A 27724-nucleotide genomic window follows, 5' to 3' on the forward strand; every position below is an offset into this window, starting at 1 on the left:
GCAACACACCAATTAATTGGGAAACTAATTTACCTGGGATTATTATAACCACAGCTTAAATTAATACATTTAAAAAAATAGGCCACATTGAAACAAAGTCTATACTTATCCCCTAAATCGAAGGTCATCAACTAAACTTGCATTGATATAAATATTTGTGCATTTAGAACTGTCATGAATTCGAGGTTTTGTAAATTTTCAAAAATTACTTAGAAATGAAAAAAAAATTCTTAGAAATGTTAAAGAAATCTTCTAATATAAAAAAATGAATTAATCCTGTTTTTGAAAATGAAAAAATTCTACAGTAATTTGTTTTTGTGGAAATAATTGCTTTCAGGAAACCATGAACAAAATTAATAATAATAAATTAAGATCCACTGTTTTAACATGGACGGATGTATTACAATTGGAAAAATCACTTATATTTATGAAACTTTCAACATAAAAATATTTTGTTTAGGTAAGATACTCCACATACACATTTCAGCATGTTTACAACAGGGTGATGAGCCAGATTTTATATTTGTTTCTGTCTCTCTTCAGCAGAGTGAAGGGATACTCACTTCTAAACACCAGCTATATAATATTCCCCACTGAGACAAAACTTACACCCTGTTGTTGAGCTGTTTGGATATATTGCTTGGGCCTGGCATAGAGTCTTCAGGTTTGCATACGGGATTAAAGTTGAGACCTCTCTGCACACTGGACTGCTTGGTGTACAGCTGATAGGGAATGCAGGATAAAAGTCGTCCAGCTTTAATGCTGAAATAAAAAGACAATCACCAATTTAGAATTCGACATTTGAAACAAGCTCCATGAAAAATCAATCTTCTGAATTGAAGTACCTCACCAACAATCAACTACTTGTTTTCCTAGCTTATTCCTTTTTCCTGTTTTAGTGGACCTAATACAATACGATTTCGCATTAACACTCGACTTCTATCATTGAGAAGACAGACACACGGCACATCAGAAATGTTTAACAGTAAGTGGGCAACAATTTTCCACAACAGGAAGAAAAAAATAAAAAATACTAAACCAATTGCTGATAAACTCATTATGACTTGTGGCAACCTAATGTCTGTGAAAATAGAATTGCCACCAGTTTTCAGAACTGGCTCATCTGGCTTTCTTCCAAGGATCCAGGATTATTAGAAGTATACAACAGTTACCTTTGGGCTTCTTCAATGGATTCCTAGTTTAATTCTACTCTTAATTCTTTTTACCAGGTACTGCTGAGAATGTCTGATTTGAGACCCATAGTAAAACACTCTTACTTTCTAACAGTCTTCATGATTTACTTCTTTTAGAAGCTTAAAGATTGTGTTGGGTGGTACGGCATTTGTTACGAGTTGGACAAGATCCTTTATCTGTTTATGTGACCATTGTTTCATGTTTTTAATTCTGGTATTTATTTTTTGTTTTGGGTTTTGGGGTGTTTTTTTGTTTAATCATTTTATTGGGGGCTCTTACAACTCTTATCACAATCCATACATCCATCCATCGTGTCAAGTACATTTGCACACTTGTTGCAATCATCATTCTCAAAACATTTGCTTTCTACTTGAGCCCTTGGATTGATATCAGCTCATTTTCCCCTCCCTCCCCGCTTCTCCTTCCCTCAAGAGCCCTTGATAATTTATAAATTATTTTGTCATGTCTTACACTGTCTGATGTCTCTGTTCACCCACTTTTCTGTTGTCCTTCCCCCATAGAGGAGGCTATATGTAGATTCTTGTAATCAGTTCCCCTTGCCACCTCACCCTCAGCACTGGTCCTGAAGGGATCATCTGTCCTGGATTCCGTGTTTCCAGTTCCTATCCGTATCAGTGCACATCCTCTGGTCTAGCCAGATTTGTACGGTAGAATTGGGATCATGATAGTGGGTGGGGAGGAAGCATTTAGGAACTAGAGGAAAGTTGTATGTTTCATTGTTGCTACACTGCACTCTGACTGGCTCCTCTCCTCCCCACAACCCTTCTGTAAGGGGATGTCCAGTTGCCTACAGATGGGTCTTGGGTCCCCAATCTGCACTTCCCCTCATTAAATGTAACCTTTTCAAAAAACTAAATTGTGATTTGCATAAAGATTTAAAGACAAGTTTGACATTCAACAATTTTCACACATTCTGTTTCAAGTCTTTGACTGCCACCCCCCATCAGGGTACCATCGGCCTACCTTACTTCCTGTTTGCATTCCTTCTCCTTTCCTGACCCTCTGAGCCTTCTCTTGGGTAAATGCTGCCCTTCTGACCTTGTGTGATTAACTGTTTTAACATAGGGGTGATTAGAGACCATACTCTTGGGGGGGTGGGGGGTGGGGAGGATCCCACCTGCTTCCATCTGACTAGTAATGCTGGTCACTTCAGTTCAGATTATTCTTTTGATCTATCCAGGGTCTTCTAATGTGAAACCCTTTTCAGAGTAGCCGCTAGTGGTAGCCAGCCTTGAAAATAAAGGTTTCGCTTGATAAGGCATCTGCTTGGGTAAATGAAAATTGAAGCAACGGACTATATTTTTCTTTAATAGCAGAATTTAGTAGTTATAGTCTTTGGATATAGTTTAAGGTTACTTCAAGTATAATCACTAAATACATGAATTAGAATCAGCTTAATGTCAGTGAGGTTATAATTAAATAAAGGACATAGTACTACCCAGTTCTGTTTTTAGAATGTATCATGTTTCCTTATAGTCACATTTTTTCCCAGTATTTTAAGCAGTTTTCAACAGTCAATTCAGTCACTTCTTACATGATGGCTATTTTAAGTAGATTTTAAATAGGTTCAAAACACTTGGATTTATAAGTCTTTAAAAGGTAATTTTATTATTTTCTTTCTCAAAATAACTATGCTTACAAAAGAAACAAAAGATAAGTCAAACATTTATATCCAAATGGAGGCACTATTATAAATAAATCTTTTACTTTACCAAATCAAACTACTACAGGATGTCTTTATATGCTGAGTTTATATTATATTCTGGTATAGAGGAAAAACTTCACACTTTAAAAAGTGGATCAGACACATATACACCTGGAATATTTATTAACTTTTGAAATTTTTAATTCTTCCTTTGTTCTCCAAACTAAGAAAGAGTTATCGCTGAAGCACCCTTTGTATCTCATCATTCTCTGAATTATTCCTTATTCCTATCAATGGTCAATGTTTATCCTGGCAGTTTAATCCACATTCTAGGAAATGCAGCAAATCTGTTTCTGAGATGGTCTCGAAATTCAGGTGGGTTGGACTCACAGTGGCTCTCATGGGCTTGAACGTATGTGTGAGCAATTTATAGTATGTTTCAGTCAGCCCCTGGTCTGGTTTAACTGCTGATATTGATTTTCTCCATCTTCTCTTCCCATAAATGTAGCCAATTTGAATTTTGTGTATTCCATCTGCGAAGACCCATGTGTACAGTTTTTTTTCCCAACTACTGTTCCTTTCTGTTTGTTTCCAACTTTTGCATTCCAATCACCAATAATTATCAATGCATCTTGACTGCATGTCTCACCAATTTTAGACCAAAGATGTTGGTAGAATTGCTCAATTTTTCAACATTAGCTTTAGTAGTTGGTACATAAATTTAAATGATAGTTGTACTGATTAGATTTCTTTAAATACAAATAGATATAATCCTATGACAATCAGCCTTGTACTTCAAGATATATCTTGAAATATCCTTTTAGACAATAAATGCAAAGACATTCTTCTTGACTGTGTCACTTCCAGCACAGATAATCACATGACTTTCTGATTTAAAATGGCCAATACCAGTCCATTTCAAGTCTCCCAATTTACTAGACACAGACATCATGCACTCCAAGTTCTAATTATCAGTCAATTTTGCAGCTGCTGCTTCTCTTTTTGAATTGTGCCCCAACAGCAAATGAAAGTCCTGAAGGCTTTACTCCATTCCTGTCATTAGAGTGGACTCTACCCTGAGAAGGTAATTCTTCCTCAGTCATATTTTGAGTGCCTTCTGACCTGTGGGGCTCATCTCCTGGCATACCTCTAAGAGTATATTCTTTACAAGAAATAATTCTGTAAATCAAATGTTTTATTATTCTCAGTCATTCTGTTTAAAAAAAAACAAAACCAAAAAAACCCACCTATCTATCCATTCAGGTACCCATCTTCTTTCTTGTTCTAAAGTGTATTTAAGGCAAGAAAGTATCTTTGTACCAACTATAGACCCTAAACTGTCTGCCCCTATTATTCCAACATTAAGCAAAAAATCATCATTATACAATCAAAATTCAAATTCCCTCTGCACTGTGACTCCCTTAGCTTAAATTTCTAACCTTATTCACCAAGCAAGACATCACCATCTCAGAAAATAAACACAAGTGAAAATGGTATACCCCTTTTCTCTTAGGTTACTTTTTTTACTAGACACAAGGAGCTACGCTGTTCACTCTTTAGCTACTTTAGACTACTTTCTAATAAAATATTATATACAGCAAGTCCCTGGGGGATAGTCTGAGATGTGTGCTGGCTTGTTACTAGCCAAATGAAAACAATTTTACAAAAATTTTACATTGCTGTGAGAGGAAAATGGGAATGACACCAAGATGGATCTTTTTTTAAATGTATAAAGTCAAATCTATGTAAGTTAGGCACTGGGCTGCTAACCACAAAGTTGGCAGGTCAAACTCATCAGCCACTCTGAAGGAGAAAAATGAGGCTAGCTGCCTTCCATAAGGGCTTATAGTCTTTGGAACCCTATAAAGGGAGGACTGACAGTCGGAACTGACTGGTGGCAATGGTTTGGGTTTAATATCAGAAATCAAAGTAATTAAAGTCTATAAAAATAAATTAAGACAGAACACAAACACATAAGGCAAATGAAAAATATGTATCCTGGTACACTTCAAAAACATGTTAAAAATGTCCATTATCTTTTCATTCCTTTGTCCCACAAACTTTGTGAAGCCCCTTTGCATGAGAAGAAGAGCCCTAGTGGCACATTAGTTACGAGCTGGCTGAGAGCGGCCAAGTGAGCAGCTGAAAACCACTATCCACTCCTCAGGAGAAAGATGACCTTTACAACTCCCATAAAGAACTACAGGTTCAGAGACCCAGAGGAGCAGTCCGAGCCTGTTGTACATGTCACTCTGAGTCAGAATTGTTTTGTTGTTTGTTTTTGTATGAGACATAAAACTGTAAACAACTTTTCCTTACTTGAGCTAAGTATATATTTATAGTGAATATAATAAAAAAAAGGAACCTAAAATTTTAGCCTATGAGATTCGAAGTATTGGATGACGTGCTAGCAATTATGGTTTAGAAGTCAATAAAGAAAGAAGGACAGACAGCAATTGGGATTCCGTCACCCCACTAGCCAGTCCCAGTGAGCTGGCAGGAGCTGGAACAGTAAATCAACTCCGAACTGACAGTGGGCACTGGAGGGGCGCTTCATAAGGTCCTGAAAAAAATTCATGATCTTTTCACTCAATTTCCCACAAACCTTTTGAAACTCCCTCCTCTTTAAAATCTAACCATGGGAGGGCACAGGTTCCTACAATATAAAAGATTCAACACAAGCCAGAGGAACAAACTCAAGATCGTCTTAAGCCAAATTCCTCCCATTGCAACCCTCAGGCTTGATAGGACAATGAGCTGAGCCACCACAGCAACTCCATGATCTACTCTACACTTGACATTTCAGTGTAAAATTGTCTGAAAACAGAATTATTACAAAAACTCAAAACCCACTAAATGGTACCATCCATAAGGACTAAGATTTATAAGACCAAAAAAAAAAAGCTTTAGTAAAATAATCTCTTACCTTCAATTAATCTACACAAGACTTCTCATTAAAGGAATCCCCTGCCTCTTAGGAGTCACAGTCCTATAATCATGCCTATAATAACTCAGGTTTAATGGCAGATACAGACACTAGGGAATTTTAATCAAAGCAAAATAATCACCCCACACACTTAAAAGTGGTAGTTGCTTTTTAAATAGCTCAAACTAAAAACAGGAAAAACTAATTATAAAATATAGAATGTTTCATCCATTAAATAGCTAATATAATTTTAAAATTAAAAGCATAATAAAACTCATTAAAACTGCCCAAAAGGAGAAGAGATTGACAAGATGGGATTACAGTGGGAAAGAAAAAAGTACTATGAGTAACCAAGCGGATTTCACATTATAACCACACAGTAAACATGGGGCACTTTGAACATATGCCCAAACTGATACATTTCCACATAGGCCAACTTTTTTCTAAAAGCTTACCTACATAGCAAGGAGCAGAATCAAAAGAGAGTCAGGAAATCTAGATTCTAAATCCTGCTCTGCAACAAATCAGTCATCGGCCCTCCCTGTTCTTTTATAAGTCCTATAGTCATGATGTGTAGGGGCACTTTCAGTTATATAAAAACAGGTAAACCTAACTCTAGAATCTCCTTCAAGGCAAAGAAGAAAAACTGTAGTAAAGAAAAACCATCATAATAAGCTCCATTTCCTAAGCAAACCAAGGCCTGCCCACCTGGACCCTATTTCACCCCACTTCCACATTGCCCATGGATCTCCCCTATTCCCTCCCTCCAAGCTATAACCCCATGCCAAAATGTCAGCTCCAGCACAACTCTCTCTCAGGTGATACCACAACTGAACTCTAGAGTGAAGCTAACTTCTCATACTAAAAATTCTGCGATTCTTTTATAAGGAGACACACAAACTAAAAGCCAAGCAGCCAGTCCTATCTGACCAGTTTGCTTTAGGCAGCCTTTAGGAAAGATTAGAAACAAATTGTTTCTAGTCCTCAGCATAACCCTAACAGGCTGATGCCAAGTCATAGCAATCCTATAGGGCAGGGTAGAGCTGCCCCTGAGTATCTGAGACTTTAACTCCCATCTTTGTCCAGGGAACAGCTGGTAGTTTCGAACTGCTGACCTTATGGATCACAGCCCAACTCATAACCACTACGCCACCAGGACACCTTAGGTATAGATTACTTTTTTTTTTCCATGAATGAGGAAATTAGTTTTAGAATGGCTACCTACCTCTTTTCAAGGTTACACGGATGCTGACTTTACTGAAGTGGATGTGAACTCAAGAGATGTTCCAGACATTCCACTACTACTTGAAAAAGTTCATGAAAGAGCGAAATTAAAACTGAAATTTTCCATGAACTTTTTTGAAGCCCCTTTATATATATGGCGCTCCCTGGCCCTATGCTGCCATATGCACTATGTGAAGCAACTGAGAATAAACCTGCTAAATAAATGAAGCTTGTCAAAAATGATGAAACCATGTGTGTACATAAACATGTGTGTTTCATAAAAGTGGATAGACATGTGTATATAGGTGGGCATCTATAGATTTATGTATCTATGTGCAAACCCAAGCCCTTGCAATCAAATCCATTTCAATTCTTATCAAACAGAGCAGACCTGGCTCATAGGGTTTTCAAGAATATAAATATTTACAGAAGCAAAGTGCTTCATCTTTTCCCACAGAATGGTGGGTGCATTTGAACCACAGACCTCTCAGTAGCTGAGTACTACACCACAGCACCACCGGTGCTCCTCTATCTAGACGCAGGTGTTTCTATGTAGGTACATGCTCCCATATATATCCATTCATACAATACCCATGTAATGTGCAAAAACATGAATATTTATTAAACATATCTGCAAGCCTGACTTATGGGCTCTGAAGTTATGGAATAACACGGTCAAGTGGAATAATACAATATATAAAGCATACACTCGATGTCCTCGTTTGGTGAGGAGCTTCAAGATACAACTACTAGTTTCTTCAAGTCCAGAGTAAAAGAGATTGAAGGAAAGCAAAGACTCAGAAAAGAACCATGAACTCATCTACCTTGAGTCCAGAAGAATTAGATGGTACCTGGCTAGCACAGAATTACTGACAGTTTGTAATAAAGGAGGAGAGTAGGTTGTTCAAATAGTTGTTGAAAGAATAACATGTCTGTCATCTTCTATCATTTTCTACTACTTGCTTGAGACAACTCTCTTAAGTCTTGGCAGCTAAGGTTAAAAGAGCAGTAATACTTTTAATAGGATGCCAGATTCTAGGCTATCTGAATGATCAATATGAGGTTAACAAGTATAATGTTTTTTAGAATATTAACCAAATAAAAGTGTTCATTACAGCACCCTGGTGGTGCTGTGGGCGACACACTGGAGTGGTAACTGCAGGGTTGGTGGTTCAAACCACTAGCTGCTCCATGGGAGAAAATGAGGTGGTGTGCTCTTACAAAGATGTATGGCCATGGAAACCCTATACAAACCACTATGAATTAGGGAGAACATACTCAGTCTATCCCAAGCCGAACGAGCTAAACAAAACGTTCAAACCTCGAGTTGCAATGCAGAAGAATTCTATGGGCAGAATAATGAATAATGCAGGAAGGAAGCATCACAAGATGATGGAAGAATACACACACAACACAAAAAAAAATCCAAAAAACAAACCAAACTGGCTGGCACTACACATTATGAAAAGGGAACATGTGATCAAGAACTGATGAGAATGAAAGAAGTACAGCTGCACTGAAGGCATGAAAACACACGGCGCCAACAACTGACAGAATAGCAACGGAAATATTTCAACAAGCAGATGCAAACACTGGAAGTCAGCATCTCTGGAAGCAGGTTTACTTGTCCAAAGGACTGGACAAGATCCCTAAGAAGAATTTTTACAAGTTATAGGAGTATATTTATGAGAAGCTGACAGAAATTCAAGCCAGAATCAGAAGAGGATATGAAATGAGGGATATCACTGCTAACTTCTGATAGATCTTGGCTGGGAGAATGAGAATACCAGAAAGATTTATTTTATTGACAATTCAAAGATACTGAACTGTGTGGTGCATAATAAATTATCAATAGCATAGGCAAAAATGAAAATTCCAGAACAACTCATTGTGCTCACGCTATGTGTGCTATGAACCTGCACACAGACATTGAATGACCTGTAGTCAAACTGAGCAAGGGAATACTGCCTGGTTTAAGAATGGTACAGGTGTGTGTCAGAAGTGTATCCTTTTACTGTGATATGCAGATGACACAACTTTGATTGCTGGAATCAGAGAGGATCTGAAGCACATACTGATGAATATCAAAGACTACAGTCTTCAATATAGATTACACCTCCGCATAAATAAAAATGCTCACAAGGTACCAACAGACAACATCATGATAAACAGAATAGATCGGAATTGTCAAGAATTCCACTTTTTTGGATGCACAATCAACTGGTACTCATTTGATTTCTTGATTGGTGCTTCCATGAGATGATAGGATGGCAAGATTTTGTCTCACAGACTTTGTGCTTGTTATCAGGAGTGACCAGTTGTTGGAAAAGGACATCATACTGGATAGAGTCAGTTAAAAAAAAAAGTCTTCAAGAAAGTGGACTGACAGACACACTAGTTGCAACAAATTGTTACACATAACCATTTGTCAGAATGGTGCAGGACAGGGCAGTGTTTATGATGGGGTACACCCCAAAAGACGGAATTGTACTGCACAGAGTAGAGCTTTCATAGTACGTATTTTTCCTACTGGGGAGCATTGATCAACTCACTCTGAGTTGGTGCGCCCAGTGGTGTTGCCTGGGAAAGTTCTCTCTTCTCACAGTGAATTTTTTTGTAAAAGCAGTTTAGCTCAAACCTCATTTTTTGTAATGGCTGATTAAGAGAACAGTGTGCAGCTGTGAAATTTTGTTTCCTGCTTGGGAAAAATGATGCAGAAAATGTGATGTTGAACCAGCTTACCAGGATAGCACTATGGGAAAAACACAAGTATACGAGTAGCTTTCTTATTTTAAAAAAAGGTGAAATGCTGATTGACGACAAACCTCATTCTGGAGGTGCATTAACTTCCCAAACGGACGACAAATGTGGACTCGTGGCGCAGTTAGAGTTCTTTCCAATAGGTCAGACTGTTAACCCAGTTTTCTATTTAGATGTTCTGAAAAGATTGCCTAAGTGTGTGACAAAAAAGGCCTGATTTTTGGCAGAGGAGGGACTTGCTTTGCCACCACAACAATGCACCTGCTCATACAGCCATTTCAGTGAGCCAGTTTTGGCAAAAAACATTTATGCCTCTCTTTCCCCACACACCTGACTCACCTGACCTCAACTCCACGTGACTTCTTTTTGTTTCGGTGAATGCACAGGGATATAAAAGGATAAGCGACATGAGCACGTAAAAAGGAGAAGAAACAACGAGGGAGTTGCTGTCAGCCATCCAAACAAATGAGTTTGAAAAACGTTTCCAAGAATGGAATCCCAGATTTGACAAATGGATTAAGTGTAATGGAATGGAAAGTTCTTTGAAGGCGATAAAAATTGTTTTGTGAAAAAATTTAACAATTAAAAACCAAAAATTGTCTTGGGCGGTACCCCCTCGTAGTTCTGTTGTATGCAGGGTTCCTATGAGTTGGAACCAACTCGACGGCACCAAATGACCCTAACAACAGGAGTTATAATGTCCCAATTTAAAATTTACAGTCATGAAAATTAAACTTACCTTTCTACAATCCATTCTGGTCGAATTACTTTTTCCCCCTTCAATTCTTTAATTTTGGCATTAGGAAGATTTGTGGCAATAATATGTGTGGTTTTGGATCTGGAATAATACACATGGTATTGGCCTCCGTGCAACATCATCAGCTTTCTCAACTCCTCAGCAGAAGGATCTGTAAAATTAATATTACAATACAATAAAAGTTTTATGTATTAAGTAGAGCCCAGGGGTGAATCTCTAGTAATCTCTTAAGAGACCCAATTAATGAACAAATCACTGGTTCACAGGTTCTCTTTGGTTGTACTACAAGAAAACATAGCTCGAAGGTAAATCACAAAATATCAAAGCTCTACTCCTGCCTTCACAATAATCTTGTCACCTGGCTGCCAGAGATGCCACAGAAAGTCAATAAACACAAAAACACGTACAGCTAAGAGGTGCCTACCAGGGCAAACAAGAACCTCAAGAAATGAATCACTTATCAAAAAAGTCAGTATTCAAGGAATTTTTACCATATTCAGGATATGCGACCTCAAATTATCAGCATCTTTTAAAAAAATTAATACTTATAGACCCATTCATGGATCTCTTGACAGAGAATTCAGCTAATTGTTCAGGTCCTTCACAGTAAGGAAAGTAGTCAGATATATAAATTGTTCCTAACCTACTGTAAGAACTTAGTGTAGGGTTTATGAGACTTATTAAAATTTTAAGAAAACAAAAATTTATTAAACAATTTATCTTATAATTCAATTCCTTACTATGAAATTACATCAAGTCAAAAAAGTTCATGATTAAAAATATATATATATATATGTGTGAGCTACTAAACACGGTTTTATAGATTTTGCTTTAAATTACCAGTACATTTTATTAAGAACAAAATACCTTAAACAAGCATCAATGTGGCTTATGCTTTCCTAAAAAAAGAAATGCCTGACTCACTAAAGTTATGTTGTTATGAGCTGCATTATTAGTATTATATTACGCTAATTATTTTCAATAGCTTTTCTGCTTCTTTCACCCACTGTCCTAATGAACTAGCTAAGACGCACTCCCTCCCCGAAACAGTTGTACCGAAGGGAAAGGTTTTCACAGGAGGCTCCATATCTACTTTTTCATTCAAGCAAGACAGATTTTCTTTATCCTGAGGCAATGCAAGCTGGCTGGAGTATGTAAATAAAATTCTTTTACTAATTAGGTGAGTTTTGGCTGTTAGAAAAAGACAATAATAGAACACTTACAGATTTCTATGCCAGGTTTGCCTAATTCTTAGTAAATTTTTGTAGACTAGAATGCACTGGATGTTACTGATTGAACATACTAGCGTTGTCCAACAGAAGCAACGTGAACCACTAATGCAAATCACGTAAGTAATCTGAAAATTTCTGGCAGACTCTTTAACAAAAACTCTGGGGATCAAAATCTACACTTATAAATTCATTTTTCAGGGCTTTAAATCACGATGGAGGCTTTCGCCCTCTCACACATCACTGTCTAAGAAATGCCACTGAATTGCTTGATTTATCCGAATTAACTTTCAACCTCTTCTAATAGTCTGGGTTCTTTGTTTCACGGTTAACAATTTCACACGCTTTGCTACATTAGCCACTTTAATCACATAGCTCTCCCCCAAAAATGCTGATAATGTCCACTTAGTCATGTTGTATTTAGTCGTCAAATCAGACAAGCGGAGACCTGATTCAGATTTCAAAATGACTTCTTTAACGCTATTGTTTTCCTTAGTTTTATTATTGACTTCCTTTGGAGCCAATGGTACAATAAATGCAAATAATTGATGCAAATAAAGAGCAAAAAATACCGACAAATGTTTTAATGCACTAACACATGCACTGTATGTTGAGCAACAGCGGTGCCAAACTGAAGCGTCAACCCCACCCTACTCCTTGTATCCGAGGGGAGACGCAACCCATGACTCATTCTCAGCCCATACCTGTTTTCAAGGTGAATATTTTGGTTCAACTATTGAGCAAAGTTACGAACACCAAGCACATTTTTTCCAAACTTTGCTGTTCGATTAGTATAAAGTTCAAGCTTGGTGCCATTTCACAACCAAGGTATCCCTGTAATTCAAAGTGCTGGCCTCAAAAATGTTAGGTACAGAACATGGGAAGGGACACTTCTACCCCACTGTACAACATTCAACCTATAGCTCTTGAGTAATTCTGTTCATGTGCTGCGTTGACCAATTTCACCAGAAAACAAGAATTTCAATAAAGTTACCAGGATGACTCCTCTATAGACCTCGAAGCTAAGTCATTGACCAAGCATTTATTTATATTCTTTTCTGTCAAACGTAGAACACTTTCAACAAATTAATAAACTGCTTTGCTGTAATGAGGAAGACAGATGAACATTAAACTAGTGAGATTCAATTTAAAAAAAAGCAGAACGTTTCTTTGAAAAGAACTTACAGGAAATTCTTAAATACCAAACAAAAATGGTGCTAACATTAATTAACTTTCTTTAGAAAATTCTTGGCATATACTTATATTTTGCATTTGATCACTATATCCAAAAAATCTGAGTTCACATGAATTTAAATGATTAAGGCTTTACAAGTACTTTTGAAAGCTTTATTCCATGATTTACCTTAGAACTGCTTACTTACCCCAACAAAAGGAAATATGCTGGTGGTGTTGATGCTAACTTTTAGTAAATAACATACTTAAATATTTGTTTTTATTTTCAGAACCCATATATAAAGCTTTAGGATTGTGAACACTTTAAGACATTTGAGAATTCAAGTCAAAAACGAATTAGAAATAACCAGCAGCACTGCACCATTTGTGGTATGTAGGAACAGAAACTCATTGAGCCATCAGCGCTGTCCTCCCTGCCTTCTCTTTCAAGCACCCCACTCAGGATGCAATAAGGGTGTCACACATGATTGTTTAATACGAGATGAAAAACTTAATGTAGCACAAATAAAGTTCTGTGACAACAGAGCTAATAAGTATTTGATAAAACTAAACCTGAAAATTAGGTAAGATTTTGACATGCAGATAAGCTGAAGAAAGACAGTAGATGAAAATGTTGGAGGGGAGGGGTTAGGGGTGTGAGAGGGCTGAAATAGTTGGAGGGGATGTGGTTGTGGAGTTAGAACAGGGGTTCTTCTATGAACAAATTCCTATGCACACTGCACATACCTTATTTTGAAGTAAAAAACCAAACGGGGCAAAAACACCCGGTGGGCTGGATAAATGTACTCAGAGGGCTGCATGTGGCCCGGAGGCCATAGTTTGAGGCCGCTTGAGTTAGAAGCAGATTTTTGAAAAACAGGTAATAATGCCATTTTGGAGAGAACTGTGGGGTGAATTAGCATGAGAATCCATGAGAGAAAATAATGCAATTTAGATATATGCTCAAGTTTTAAAGAAAACAACTAGAATCAGTGGCAGAAGTCGCAGGGATATTAAGAAATAATCAGAACTATGTGAAAATGAAGTGGACTGCTTTGCAAGACAGTTCATCATCATTCATCATGTGAGGCTTTCTGCGCCTGTACAGATTTAGTCTTGGAAACCCACTGGGGCAGTTCTTTGTCATACAGGGTCAATAAGTGAGAACTGACTCAATGACAATGAGTTCTTGAGAGAGAGTGGTTGTGCCATCTATTTGTCAAACGTTAAAGAAAAAATTATCAGGCATCAAAAACCCGGAACAAAAAAATCATCCATGTGAATGAGGGGGAGTGCAGAGTGGAGACCCAAAGCCCATCTGTAGCCTATTGGACATCCCTTTACAGACCGGTCACAAGGAAGAGACGAGCCAGGTGTGTGTGTGTGTTGGGGGGGGGGGTATAGCACCGATGAAACATACAACTTTCCCCTAGTTTTTTAATGCTCCCCCCCCCACTATCATGAACCCAATTTTAACTTTCAAATCCAGCTAGAGCAGAGCATGTACATAGGTACAGATAAGAGCTCAAAACACAAGGAATCCAGGACAGATAAAACCCTCAGAACCAATATTGATAATAGCGATACCAAGAGGGTAAGGGGAAGGTGGGGGAGAAAGGGGGAAGCGAATACAATGATCTACATATAATCCCCTCCCAAGAGGACGGACAACAGAAAAAGTGGGTGAAGGGAGACATCTTGCAGTGTAAGACATGAAAAAGGGTGGGGGAGGGAAGGAGGGAGGGGAAAAATGAGCTGATACCAAGGGCTCAGTAGAAAGAAAATGTTTTGAAAATGATGATGGCAACAAATATACAACTGTGCTTGACACAATGGATGGATGGATGGATTGTGATAAAAACTATGCGAGCCCCCAATAAAATGATTTTTTTTAAAGATGATTAGTTGTAATTTTTTTTAAAAAAGAAAGAAATGGGATTAGGAAAAGCTGAAATCTAAGCTTGTTATGTGGACACCAGGAAAGAAGATGCTTCAAGACACTAAAATCAAGAAAAATTCCTGATAGATGGGGCACTGGCCTCCTTCAAAAGCAAATATGTAGACAAGTCTCAGAAAGTAGGAAATTCATGATTAAAATTCTGTATGAACATGACTCTGCAAGTCTCTCACCCTGATCACAGAAAAGAAAGACTAGGTGACCCCTTCCATATACTAGGCACAGGACAATACATTGGATTGTGGGAGTGCGGGAGCAGAGATTAAAAAAGGAATGTGGAGATTAAATGAAATTCTCCGTCTTACGCACCGAGAATTATGATCTTCTCCTATCCCCTGGGCAACCAAAACGCTGGCAGCTATGTGCAGACTGTTCTTTAGAAAAGAAACAAAGATTCTTCTCTGGGAAATACAACCAGCTTCCCTCTGCCTACAAAGGACTATGGACAGCAACAGCTGTCAATTCACCATTGATAGGGCCCACCTGCAAGGGAGCCCACATTGAGTTAGCTTCCAATCAGCTTTTTAAGCAAGCGAGCCAGTGTTTCTCATTTTGGGGCTCCTTAGATTCTTCAAACTAGGTACTCAGACAAAAATGAAAATGAAAAAAGGCAATAGCTGGTAAAATGGAAGGAGGGATCAGTATTTACAGATCTGGATAAATTATTTAAAACAAAATTTAAAGAGAATCCTTCTCAATTCTAATTAATACAGTAAAAAGTACTCAACCTGTATAGCCATTAACATAGATGGCAACTCCACTAAAAATCGTAGATGAATTTCCATCCTTTTGCATAGCAGCATCTGATCGAAACTGTTCTTCCAATTTCTGGACCTTCGCAGCCATATACCCACCCTAGAATTAAAGAAAAAGTAAATCAACTTCAACACAGCATTTGCCTTTTCAACATTTTGTACATGTACAATAAAGTGACAAGAACTATATCGTTATATACCACCATCACCACTATGCCTTCCCAAAAGCTTTGATCACCCTTTACAGAATTATCAGTGTCCCCTAACCATAGTTACAAGGGACTATTTTATGTAATAGTTCTTCTTTGGAAGGAGGTTTACTGACCACAGTAAAATAATGACATCCTAACTTGAATCGCAAGGCAATAAAGCACATCAATTAAGACTTTCCCTGTCAACTCAATTTTTAACAATTCTACCGCATTTTATAAGTTATTTTTAATGAGGAAAAGGGCAGATCAAAAATAATAAACATCACCAAGTACTTCCTGCCTATACTACGCAATCTAGCAAAGGTTACACCCCAAAGATTAAACCAATTAGAAATTTGACAAGTAGTCAAGAAGTACATATTTTAGACTGGCTCCCACTACGTCCTGTATATGGAGAGCAAGGAATTAATTACTTCAGGTATGATGAACCAGCTGAACCAATCAGTGCAGCCCTTCTCTCATGTGGCGCTTGTGACTAGGACTGCCATTTATCTAGTAGTTAAGTTATGGATTTAGTCAATAAACTCAGTAACACTGTCCTGTGGCATACAAGGGAACCTTTAAAAAGTTCATGGAGAAATTCATTCAATTTTTCCATAAACTTTCTGACGCCCTGTTCCCTGTCCCATATAACACCAACTTCAAGAATATTAAAATATTACTGTTTGGGGCTAAATTTCATTACAAATCCATGAATTCTGCTTTACTTTTGCAGAAACGTTTTATTAGGCTTGAGTGCTTTAAATAAAAGTGTTCAGGAAATCCACCACCACCAACCCCAAAATATAGAAAACTGCAGTAGAAAATTGAAATTGCTTATGACTGCATTCATTGTTACTATTTCAGGATATTACTTCCAAAGTTTATGCTTTAGAGGCCAGAAGATTTATTTTAAAAATAGGGTCATATATAATAATCCTTCACAACATACTGTTTAGTCAAGACCATTGCCCTTGGTTAGGAAACAAAAGGCTGAGTAACAATTTCCCAGTGATCCAACGTATGCGGTTTGTTTCTTTATCAAACAGGTCTTTTTGTGTCTCAGTATTACTAGCAATGTTACAATACAATTATTGTACATTTTTCCACGGATAAAAGTCTTGAGAGTAACTTGGAAGTTGAAGATTGTGTACATTGTAAAGCTTTCAACACATTTAGCTTCCAAAAAGTTTTAACAATGTACATTTGTGAAAACTCAAATAGTTAACGACTTATGCAATTTAAAACTTTTTAAAAATGCTTTAAGCCACACTATAAACTTGAATAAGAATGAAAAATACCTAGAAAGTTCAACACAATTATTTTTATTCTTTTGAAACACACCCATTTTTGCCAGCCATCATTTTCAGCTCGTTTCCTCCATCCACCTCGTCTCATGGTGGAGCTTCTGTAGTTGGGAGAGAGAATAAGTCGATTTTACAACACAATGTACTTTTGAGATTTCAATTTAGTATTACAAAAAAAAAAAAAAACCCAAGAAATGAAAATAAACTCAAAAATTTCATTAAAGTTAAAACCTACAATTCAGAGTAATTTTGTTCTCCAAACAATTACCCTAGGGATAACTGTCATGTACAAATTATAAATACTTTAAGTTTCATTAGGGAAATTTTCTATGCACCTTTGAGGATCAATAAAAACATTACTGATATAATTCACCACCAAATCCCACAAATATAGCCAAATTTACTTAACCTGTTAGTATAACAGACCAAGAATATAGTTCCTTTCTTGAACTGCTCTGTGATGAAGCTCTTAAGCCCTGTCTTTGCTACTACACACTGGACTTTAGGTCTATGAAATTCATCGATTGTGTGAAAAGTCCAGAAGTCTATTAAAACAATACATCATAGGATACATGAGATTATCCCTGATATATCAGTAAATCTGTCACTCTGCAGGCAATATTAGGTCAACTAGAAAGTCACCATGATGACTACAATGCATGTCACAGTCGTCTTATGTATCATTTATGTGTCAACTTGCACAGACTATGTTGTCCAGTTGTTTGGTCAAACACTAGTCTAGATGTTCCTGTGAAGGCAGAGAAGTGACTAACATTTACAATCAACTGATTCCAAGTAAAGATTACTCTTGATTATGTAGGTAAGCCTCATTCAATCAGTTGAAGGCCTTAAGAACAAAAATTGAGAAAAGGAATTCTCTGTTAAGATAGAATCTTTCTGGAGCTTCCCCACCTACCACATAGTCTATGATGGGTTTTAGACTTGCCAGCCCCACAATCACATGAGCCAATTCCTTAAAATAGCCTTTGCTCTCCACACATACACACACTCATGCACACAGGCCCCACATCTTATTCTCTGGAGAATGACTAATACAATGATCAAATGATGGTTTAAGTTTCAGATGGCTAAGAGGCAAGTACAGTATAAAAAGTAGGTTCTAAATAAAACTCCTTTCACAATCTTCTAATCCAATGGCTAAAATGTGGGATGTGACTGAATTATCCTTTGCAAAATTATGTTGACATTCATTTAGGATTACTTTCCTTCTATAACTATATAGGTTAATAGATGGTTCCCAAGTCAAATACTCTTTTTGTTTGACGTTTGATAAAGGTAGGGCTATCGTTATTCAAGATGTTCACTCTTGAAATACTATATTTGACTATTAAAAATTTCTTATCTTTCCAGTATGTTAACTTTGTACAATCCCTCAAGACATCCTGTCTATACTGACAAAATCTGAAAAATTTATTCACATGCAGTTCTTGATCACATATAAAATTCTCAACACCTGCTATTACAAGTAAGGAGTCTAAATAAATACAAATATTAGCTTATTAAGGAGCCTAAGTGGCCCTATTTGGTAGGCACTGGGCTGCAAATCAAACCAGCCAGCCACTCCATTAGGTACAACATTTCAGTTAGCAGCCAAGCACTAACCACTGCACACCACAGATCTTTAAAAAAAAAAATAGTATAAATTAATCAAAAATTGTGTATCAAGAATTCAAAATAGAACAGCTGCTTTAGAAACAACCATCGTACAAATGACAACACATAAGTGGAATCCTTGGGAAAAAAAGTAGGCAATACCAATGTTTATTTTAAACAAGCTATCTACAGCATAACAGAAAGAGCAGTAGATTCAGTAATACAAGATTTGGGTTCTAATCCCATTTCTACTAGTTTTGGGAAGATATAAATGGCTAACCACTTGACTACTAGCTGGAAGGTTGCCAGTTCGAACCCACCCAACAGCATCTCAGATAAAGGATCAGGGGATCTGTTTCCAAAAGGTCACAGCTTTGAAAACCCTATGATGTTCTCTGCACACATGGTTCTCCAGGAGTCATAATCAACTGCAAAGAAACTAACAACAATCCCAGTACTCCCACTACCTAGCTATGATTTTAAGGTGAGCCCAAGAGCACTATGTCTGACTAGTGTTCAGAAGACACTCTGTAGTACTACACCCTGGGTGTAAACAGAGTAATGTGGGAGTAAAATAGTAAGCAAGCAAAGTTTCACTCTCTACATTCAACCTGTATTTTAGCAGGCCTGCTTCTCAAAGTTGTAGATTCGTGATGTCTGAATAAGATTGTGAAGAAAAAGTATAATTTGAAGAAAACTGAAACTACACACTTTGGGTTCTAGTCTGTGTTCCCACATGTGACTCTACCAAAAAGGCAGGAAATTCCCCAACCACTGAATAGGTCCTTCCTAAAATTTTCCTGGGAGCCCACAAGAAAAAACCAAGTAAGAGGCTTTCCCTGCAGCTGTCCCACCACCGCCCCCAATATCAATATACAAGACTTTTATAAAAGAGGGAGCGCAGCTGGCTCTAAAACAATCTCAGGGGATTCTCTCTTCCTGGTTTCGATCAAGGTAAAAAAGAGAACCCGATGTGGGAGCCCCACATCCACAACCTTTGCCTCAACATCAGCATGTGGTAGAGTGGCAAAAGACTGACCCGGGCAGCCAAGGTGCTGGAGCAGTTCAATGGCCAGACCATGTCTTCTCCAAAGTCAGATACACTGTCAGATCCTTTGGCATTAGGAGAAATGAAAAATTTGCTGTTCACTGCACAGTTCGTGGGGCCAAGGCCGAGAAAATCTTGGAGAAAGGTCTAAAGGTGTGGGAGTACTACGAGTTATGGAAAAATAACTTCTCTGATACTGGAAATTTTGGATTTGGGACCCAGTAACACATCGACCTGGGGATCAAATAAGACCCGAGCCTCTGTATCTACGGCCTGGACTTTTCCATAGTGCTGACGAGGCCAGGCTTCAGCATTGCCGACAAGAAGCGCAGAACAGGCTGCATTGGGGCCAAACATAGAATCGGCAAAGAGGAGGCCATGCGGTGGTTCCAGCAGAAGTGTGATGGGATCATCCTTCCTGGCAAATAAATGCCAGTTTCCGAAAGACCAATAAAAAGGTTACAGTGAAAAAGAAAAAACAAAAAATCCAGGGATCCTAAATGTCTACAATGGAAGAGATTGCCTGACTCTTCCTACTATTCAATGTTCATTAGCATTATATGATCACACATAACTAAATTCTCATTATATATCTTAGAAATACCCAAATACATTTTCATCAGTGTTAACCTACTGGATCTACTATTGACTATTACATAAAAATATGGACTTGACGAGGCTTTTTCATCAGTCTAGAGCTCTAGTCATATGTCGATTTGTAGCTTTATCTTTCCTTCATTTAATAGTTATTTAAGAAATATTGGAAGAAATAGGAATGATGTAAATGATGAGCAGTGGATTAATGAATAAATGTGCATACTACAGTAGTACAGTACACGGCTCAAGAGGCAGTTGCTAATAGAACAGGGGAATGCTGCATGATTTAAAATCAAGGAAAGTGTGTGTCAGGGATATAGCTTCTCACCATACTTATTCTTTAAGAGGGGATACCCCCCCCCCCCAAAAAAAAACAGGAAAAGCTCTGCTGGGCAGAGCTTCCGTAATATGCACTTTTCCCAATAGGCAAGCATCAAGCAACTCGCTCAGTGCACCTAGTGGTGTCACCTGGGAAGGTTCGCTCTGGTCACAGTGAATATTTTGATAAAAGCAGTTTCTTTTTTTTAGGGGAGAGCGTGAACGCAGTCCCACTTGAACCTCGTTTCTTTGTGTCGGGCAATTTAAGAGAAAAGCATGTGACTGTGAAATTTTATTTTCTGCTTGAGAAAAATTGTTGTGATGTTGAACACAGCTTGGGAAAAACTCAAGGGTAAGAGTGGGTTTCTCATTTCAAAAAAGGTGAAATGTCAATTGATCACAAAACTCATTCTAGACGTGTGAACTTCCTGAACAGACAAAAATGTCGATAAAATTGATGCACTTGTGCTTGAAGATGGATGACGGACCATTAAAGAGATGGGAAAGTTACCCGGACTATCTTGGAACTTGGGTTTAGCGCATTTTACAGAAGATCGGGAAGGAGAAGGGTTCCTGCAAAAGTTGTGCCTCCAGTCCTGACTGACCAGAAAAAAAGAGCTTTGACTGTAGACATGCCGTGCTTTGCAGGAACAGCTCCAAAGTGACCCAGACTTTTGTTCCAGGTCTTTACTGGTGATGAAACATGGTGCTATTCTTATGACCTCAAAAGCAACCATCAATCAAACCAGTGGAAGACGCCATCATCTAATCCCCACCCCCCTGAAAAAAAAAGCTCAAAAGGCTTCTCAGTAAAATCAAAGATCAAGACAATGCACATTTCCTTGTTGTTGTTGTTTTGGGGGGTGTTGTTTTTTTAAATCATTGGGGGCTCATACAACTCCTATCACAAACCATACATACATCCATTGTGTCAAGCACATTTGTTGCCATCATCATTCTCAAAACATTTGCTTTCTACTTGAGCCCTTGATATCAGCTTATTTTCTCCTCCCTCCCCACTCCCCCCTTCCTCATGAACCCCCAATAATTTATAAATTATCACTATTTTGTCATATCTAACACTGTCCGGCATCTCCCTTCACCCATTTTTCTTTTGTCTGTCCCCCAGGGAGGGGGTTATATTCCGATCCCTGCAATCGGTTCCCACCTTCCCTCTACCCTCCTGGCATCGCCACTCTCACCACCGGTCCTGAAGGGAACATCCATCTCAGATTCCCTGTGCTTCCTTCCAGTCCCCATCTGTATCAGTGTATGTCCTCTGGTCTAGCTGGACCTCAGAGGACTTGTGAGAAGGATAGGGTATTTGGAGTTCATTCCACTGGGTCAGAGAGTTAATCAAGTGTTCTAATCAGAGCAGTGGTTTTCAACCTTCCTAATGCTGCGACCCTTTATTACAGTTTCTTATGTTGTGGTGACCCCCCCCAACCATAAAATTATTTTCATTGCTACTTCATCACTGTCATTTTGCTACTGTTATGAATCATAATGTAAATATCAGATATGTAGGATGTATTTTCACTCTTACAAATCGAACATAATTAAAGCATAGTGATTAATCACAAAAACAATACATAATCATACAGTGAAATATTTATTTCTAATTACAAATAAATGAAATTTTGTCTTGAAACATGGTGTCTATAGCATGGGTAACAGTCTTCACGCCTGGTACTCGTATGTGGGTGCATATGTATGTGAGTGGACCCGCCTGGAGATGGATAGAGGAACAGTGTCTCAGTACCTAAAACCATTGGAAATATGTTTTCCAATAGTCTTAAGCAATCCCTGTGATAGAGGGTCGTTCAGGTGTGCCTGACCTAGGTCATATTTTCTATAGCCTCATATGTGAAAGTTGGACAATGAATAAGAGAGAACAAGAATTGATGCATGTGTATTTTGGTGTTGGCGAAGAACATTGAAAGCACCATAGACTGTTAAGAGTACAAACAAATCTGTCTTGGAGGAAGTATACCAGAAGGCTCCCTGGAGACAAAGATGGTGACATTTTGTCTCAGTATTTTAGACATGTTATCAGATGCAACATGCTTGGTAAATTAAAGGACAGTGAGAATGAGGAAGACCATCAATAGGATGGATCGAAACAGTGGCTACAATGGTATCAAACTAAAATCAATTTTAAGAACGGCACAGAACCAGGCAGAGTTGGAACTGACTAGAGGGAATCTAAGAACACAGTTTAATTCATGAATTGACCCATGCCTAGTCAATCCCAACTCATTGCAACCCTATTGGGCAAAGTAGAATTGCCCTGTGGGTGTCTAAGACTGCAATTCTTTTTCAAAGTAAAATGCAGTGTTTCCTTTTCTTCCTTGAGCCCCTCATCCCACTCCACTCTACATACACACACTACACACACACACACACACACACCACCTCTAGTTAGCTGTCAATTCTTGTGTGCTGATGTACTGACTACAGGGGAAGTACATTATTTAATGTGGCTTTTCTAGCAAGTCTGTAATTCCCATCAAATGACTTTTCCCTGAATGTCTCTGCTAAGAAACTAGGGGAAAATACTGATAGGGTTCATCTGTGAGTTATTGCAAATAGGATTCCTTGTAGTGGCATTCTGCTGTGTATATAAAATGGACCTTCTGAGAAGCAGGAGTAGGGATCTCATTACCAGCAAGAATGGAATGTGTCCTCTGGACCCAAAATCCCTGTGCAGTGAACCACCTGAATTCAGATGACAACCATACCATCAGAAGAGTAGCAGAACTAGGATCCAGAGCATGGAACAGTGATGGACTTTCTGATCAGGGGAACAAGTTGAGTGTTTTTTGCAGGAGACAGACGTACTGGAATAGGGTACCTCTGAGCACTTAAATAGGGAAGTTGGGTTTGCTCACCCACTGAAGTGGAACTTCCTGCCTTTCTGGTGATGCTTACGGGAGTGCAGTGCCTCTGGGCATTTAAATTCAGCTAGTTGGATTTGCTCACCCACAGAGACTGAACTGAATGCCTTCCAGTTAAGACAAAGTGGAGTGGTATGCCCTTCAGGCAATTACTGGCAGACCTGAAAATGGTGAACAATTACCCTGAGCTTTTCTCACTGGCATTACAACTTGCTGACTTCCTTAATAAACTCTTTAGTCATGAATTTTGTGAGTTTCTGTGTGGCCAATGCAATGGCTACGATAACCCAAAGAAGCATAACAGAGAACATTAAAACAGTCCACTAGCAATTAAAGAACTAGTAACTGGCTTAGAATATAACCCATCCCAGAGATACCTGCATTTAATAAGATTTTTGAAGTTGGAAAACCTTTGAAAACTGTTAACACTCCACAGCAGTGGTGATGGTGGTGCTGTGGACCACCTTCTGACTCAAACCAACCCCACGTGACAGGGTAGGACTGCCAGTAAGGTTTTAGAGCTGAAGCCTTTACAGGAGCTGATCACCAGGTCTTTCTCCCATGGAGCTGCTGGGTAGGTTACAACCACCTTCTGGTTAGCAGTCAAGAATATGACTAGCATCACCAGGCCCCCAAACCTCAAACTCACTGCCATCAAGTCAATTCAAACTCATGGCAATCTTGTAGGACAGGGTACAACTGCCCTGTGGGTTTCCAAGACTGGAACTTTTTACGAGAGTAGACATCCAGAGGCTGTAATCACTGGGCCTGGCAAAGGACAAAGAGAATAACCAGATGTTCAGCTGAACTGCAAAATGCTAAATAGGATACTTCTCCATGAAATTTTCACAGCTGTATCTGAGATCCCCTCCATTCCCCTTTAAGGAGGGATGGGTATAGTAACAGTGGAAGGGCCACTTGCAAAAGTAATTGTCCTTACTAGGTAAATAAGTGGTGGGCACACTGTCATTATAAGTAGGCCAGTGGATATCCCCTTACAGAAGGGTCTCGGGGAGGAGATGAGCCAGTCGGGGTGCAATGTAGCAACGATGAATAAATAATACAACTTTCCTCTAGTTCCTAATGCTCTCCTCCCCCCACCACTATCATGATCCCAATTCTACCTTGCAAGACAGGCTAGACCAGAGGATGTACACTGGTACAAATAGGAACTGGAAATGCAGGGAATCCAAGGTGAATGATCCCTTCAGGGCCAGTGGTGTGAGGGGCGATACTGGGAGGGTAGAGGGAGTGTGGATTGGAAAGGGGGAACCAATTACAAGGATCTACATGTGACCTCCTCCCGACGGACGGACAACAGAAAAGTGGGTGAAGGGAGATGTCGGACAGGGCAAGATATGACAAAATAATAATTTATAAATTATCAAGGGTTCATGAGGGAGCGGGGAACGGGCAGGGAGGGGGGAAAATGAGGACCTAATGCCAGGGGCTTAAGTGGACAGCAAATGTTTTGAGGATGAGGGCAATGAATGTACAAATGTGCTTTATACAACTGAAGTTTGAATGGTGTTAAGAGTTGTATGAGCCCCTAATAAAACGATTAAAAATAAATGGTTGACAACACCGGCTCCTATGTGCTCTGACTTGTCCTTAAATGGTAAAGGCTTTAAGAGCAGATAAATAGCACTTGATATGACATCTAGATTCAAAAACACAGCTGTTTTGAAGTTTTGTTTTGATTTAATTATACAGACTATCAAGTCATCGGCTACACAGTCCTAGAAAAGATTCCTCATGTTTAAGGGGCACTATCAAGATTCTTGACTTTCATAATTTGGGAAGAACCATCTTTCAGACCCATTCCACACACTTCTAACTTTGAAGGAGCTATCACCAAGCCCATTAAAAAGATAAAAGAAAAGGGCATGGATGCCCTTGTAACAACACAGAAGTCAGAGACTGGTTCTAGTCTTCTTGTCAACATGTTGGCATATGCTTTCTGAACAACTTTACATGCTATGAATAATGCTGTATTTAATGTATGCTAAAGCCTTGTTCTTTTTTAAATATAAGTTCAAGATGTTTAAACAAGTTATTAATCCTAACCTAAGGGAATTCCCCTCTTTTAGACTCCTTTGGGAAAAGATAACTGAATTTTTCCAAGAACTTTTTTGAAGGCCCTTCATAGATGATAGCATCTTGATCAACACTAAATAAACATTTAACTCAAAGAACTTTAATTCATTAAATAGAAGCTTTTAAAAAAGCTGACAGGGAATAAGCTGAAAAACGGCATTTCAATTGAATCACAAATAATATCTATGGAATTACAGATTTCCATAGAATGGAAGAGAAACAGTGATATCAATTTAATAAAGTACAGAAAAGAGCTCTTTGCTATCCAAAGTGTCGAGAAATTGCCAAACATCTTTCAACCATGTTCTTGACTTCCTTTAGAGCTGAAGCCATGATAAAATATAATTTTAATGATCTGATGATCCAAAAGATTATCACTCTGAGGATCCTCTGTGCCCTCAGAACCTTCTTCAGCACAGCCACACTATAAATCCCTACCTGCAATGACTTGGGAAAGTTGATTTCCATGCTTGAATAGTACATTGTCCATTTGGATTTCTAGGCTCCTAAGCATTGAGAAAATACATTTATTAAAGTCATTCACTTCTGGTATTGCTGTTATGACATCTGTAGGTAACTAAAATACGATTTATCTACGTTCTTTGCCCCATCTGCAAGTTTTGTGTGTGTATTATTCTCCACTAGATATCCCTCAAGCAAGCAAAGTTTTTGTGTTGCTTTTTTTTAATGCTGTTAGGTGTTAGACTAACTGCAAATTCAGTAGTTCAAACCCAATGGTAGCCCCATGGGAAAACGTTGAAACTTTCTGCTCCCACAAAGATTTACAGTCTCAAAATCCAAAAGGGTGGTTCTACTCTGTCCTCTAGGGTCACTACAAGTCAGAATCAACTTTGTGGCATCGTTTTTTGTTTTCAAATACAGCTTTGGTTTTGCATTGTTTTTTTAATCAAATACAGTTTTCTTTAATAGCTCTTGTGTTTCTGGGTGAATCTTTTTAAAAAAGGAAACCATACACTCTTAATATAGCTACACAGTACAAAAACAAAGTTTAGTGAAAGGAAAATAACATTAAACTCTACATAAAAAAACTTAGTATATCTTTTAAATGATTTTAAGGAATGTGGCATGCAGTGACGTTTTAGAATTTGGAAATGGAATTTAAAGAAAAAAAAGAGAAGTGATTAGGCAAGTAAAAGGAGAGCTTGGGGAGCAGTGTTTCAAAAGCCAAAGCGGGAAGCAACTTTCAAGAATGACTCAGAATTTGAGTTTGTTCATTCTGCTTCTTGAATTTCAATCTTCAATGACTTTCCACAACATCATTTCTCATTGTTTTGTTTCCTCAGACAGTTACTACTCAATTTTGTTGTCTTCTGCATCTTTAAATACTCTTTATGTTGTTCCTTTATGCTGTTACTCTTCTATTCTCACATTCCATGCTATCTGATCATTCTGTTCAATATCCATAGTGTCCATTACCACCTGAGTTTGATTTCCAAAAGATAAGTAATAATAGGTGATCATGGAAATAGGAGCCCAAACCTTTCCTAAGCCCCAAACCCATGTGGCCCAATATGCCTCACATGTGTATCCAACAGTCAGCACATCTAAAAGTAGGGATCAAGCTTCTAAGAAAAACCAAAGAAATGTTACTGAGATGACATAATGAAAATAAGTTTTGTGGAATAGGTAAAAAGCAAGAGATCTCCACAGGAAGAAGTATTTTCACAGGAAACCCTACTGGTTGTCTAAAGAAAAGTTCCAAGTTGCAATAATACAGGGCTTTCCAAGGTCACAGTAGACAGGCTAGTAAATAGGGACAAGGGCTTAGCTGGAGAACAAAGGAAGAATAAAAAGAAACGGTCCAGTTCAAATCACTATCAAGGCCCCCAAGTATTTCATGGGAGAGGTCACAAATGAAATTGTCAAATACGGAAGGTTGTATCTCAGCAAATAAATCACAAACGTGCCAGTAAAAGCTGAAATAATGCCCTGTATTTTGATTACAAATGTTAATAGCAGTGATTTTTATAACAAAAGAAAATGACTTAAGTGG

The 27724-nt window shown here is 38.3% G+C and overlaps 1 protein-coding gene and 1 pseudogene across 6 annotated transcripts in view; one reads left to right on the forward strand and one right to left on the reverse strand.

Moving 5' to 3' along the window:
- Positions 1-27724, reverse strand: part of REV1 (REV1 DNA directed polymerase) — an 88113-nt gene that overhangs the window by 41937 nt on the left and 18452 nt on the right. For 4 of the 6 annotated variants that reach the window (XM_075563225.1, XM_075563228.1, XM_075563224.1 and 1 more), the window contains 4 exons: positions 17177-17240; positions 15615-15741; positions 10510-10678; positions 610-762 (listed from right to left, as the gene is read on the reverse strand). In XM_075563225.1, the coding sequence (XP_075419340.1) occupies positions 610-762; positions 10510-10678; positions 15615-15741; positions 17177-17230 (503 nt within the window). In that variant the 5' untranslated portion in view covers positions 17231-17240. Of the gene's footprint in view, positions 1-609; positions 763-10509; positions 10679-15614; positions 15742-17133; positions 17241-27724 lie in introns of all 6 variants that reach the window. The other 2 variants (XM_075563230.1, XM_075563229.1) reach the window with 1 other exon arrangement.
- On the forward strand, positions 19227-20230 carry LOC142460981 (large ribosomal subunit protein uL5-like; annotated as a pseudogene).

Source organism: Tenrec ecaudatus, chromosome 11 (assembly GCF_050624435.1).
Source record: "Tenrec ecaudatus isolate mTenEca1 chromosome 11, mTenEca1.hap1, whole genome shotgun sequence".
Taxonomy (NCBI): domain Eukaryota; kingdom Metazoa; phylum Chordata; class Mammalia; order Afrosoricida; family Tenrecidae; genus Tenrec; species Tenrec ecaudatus.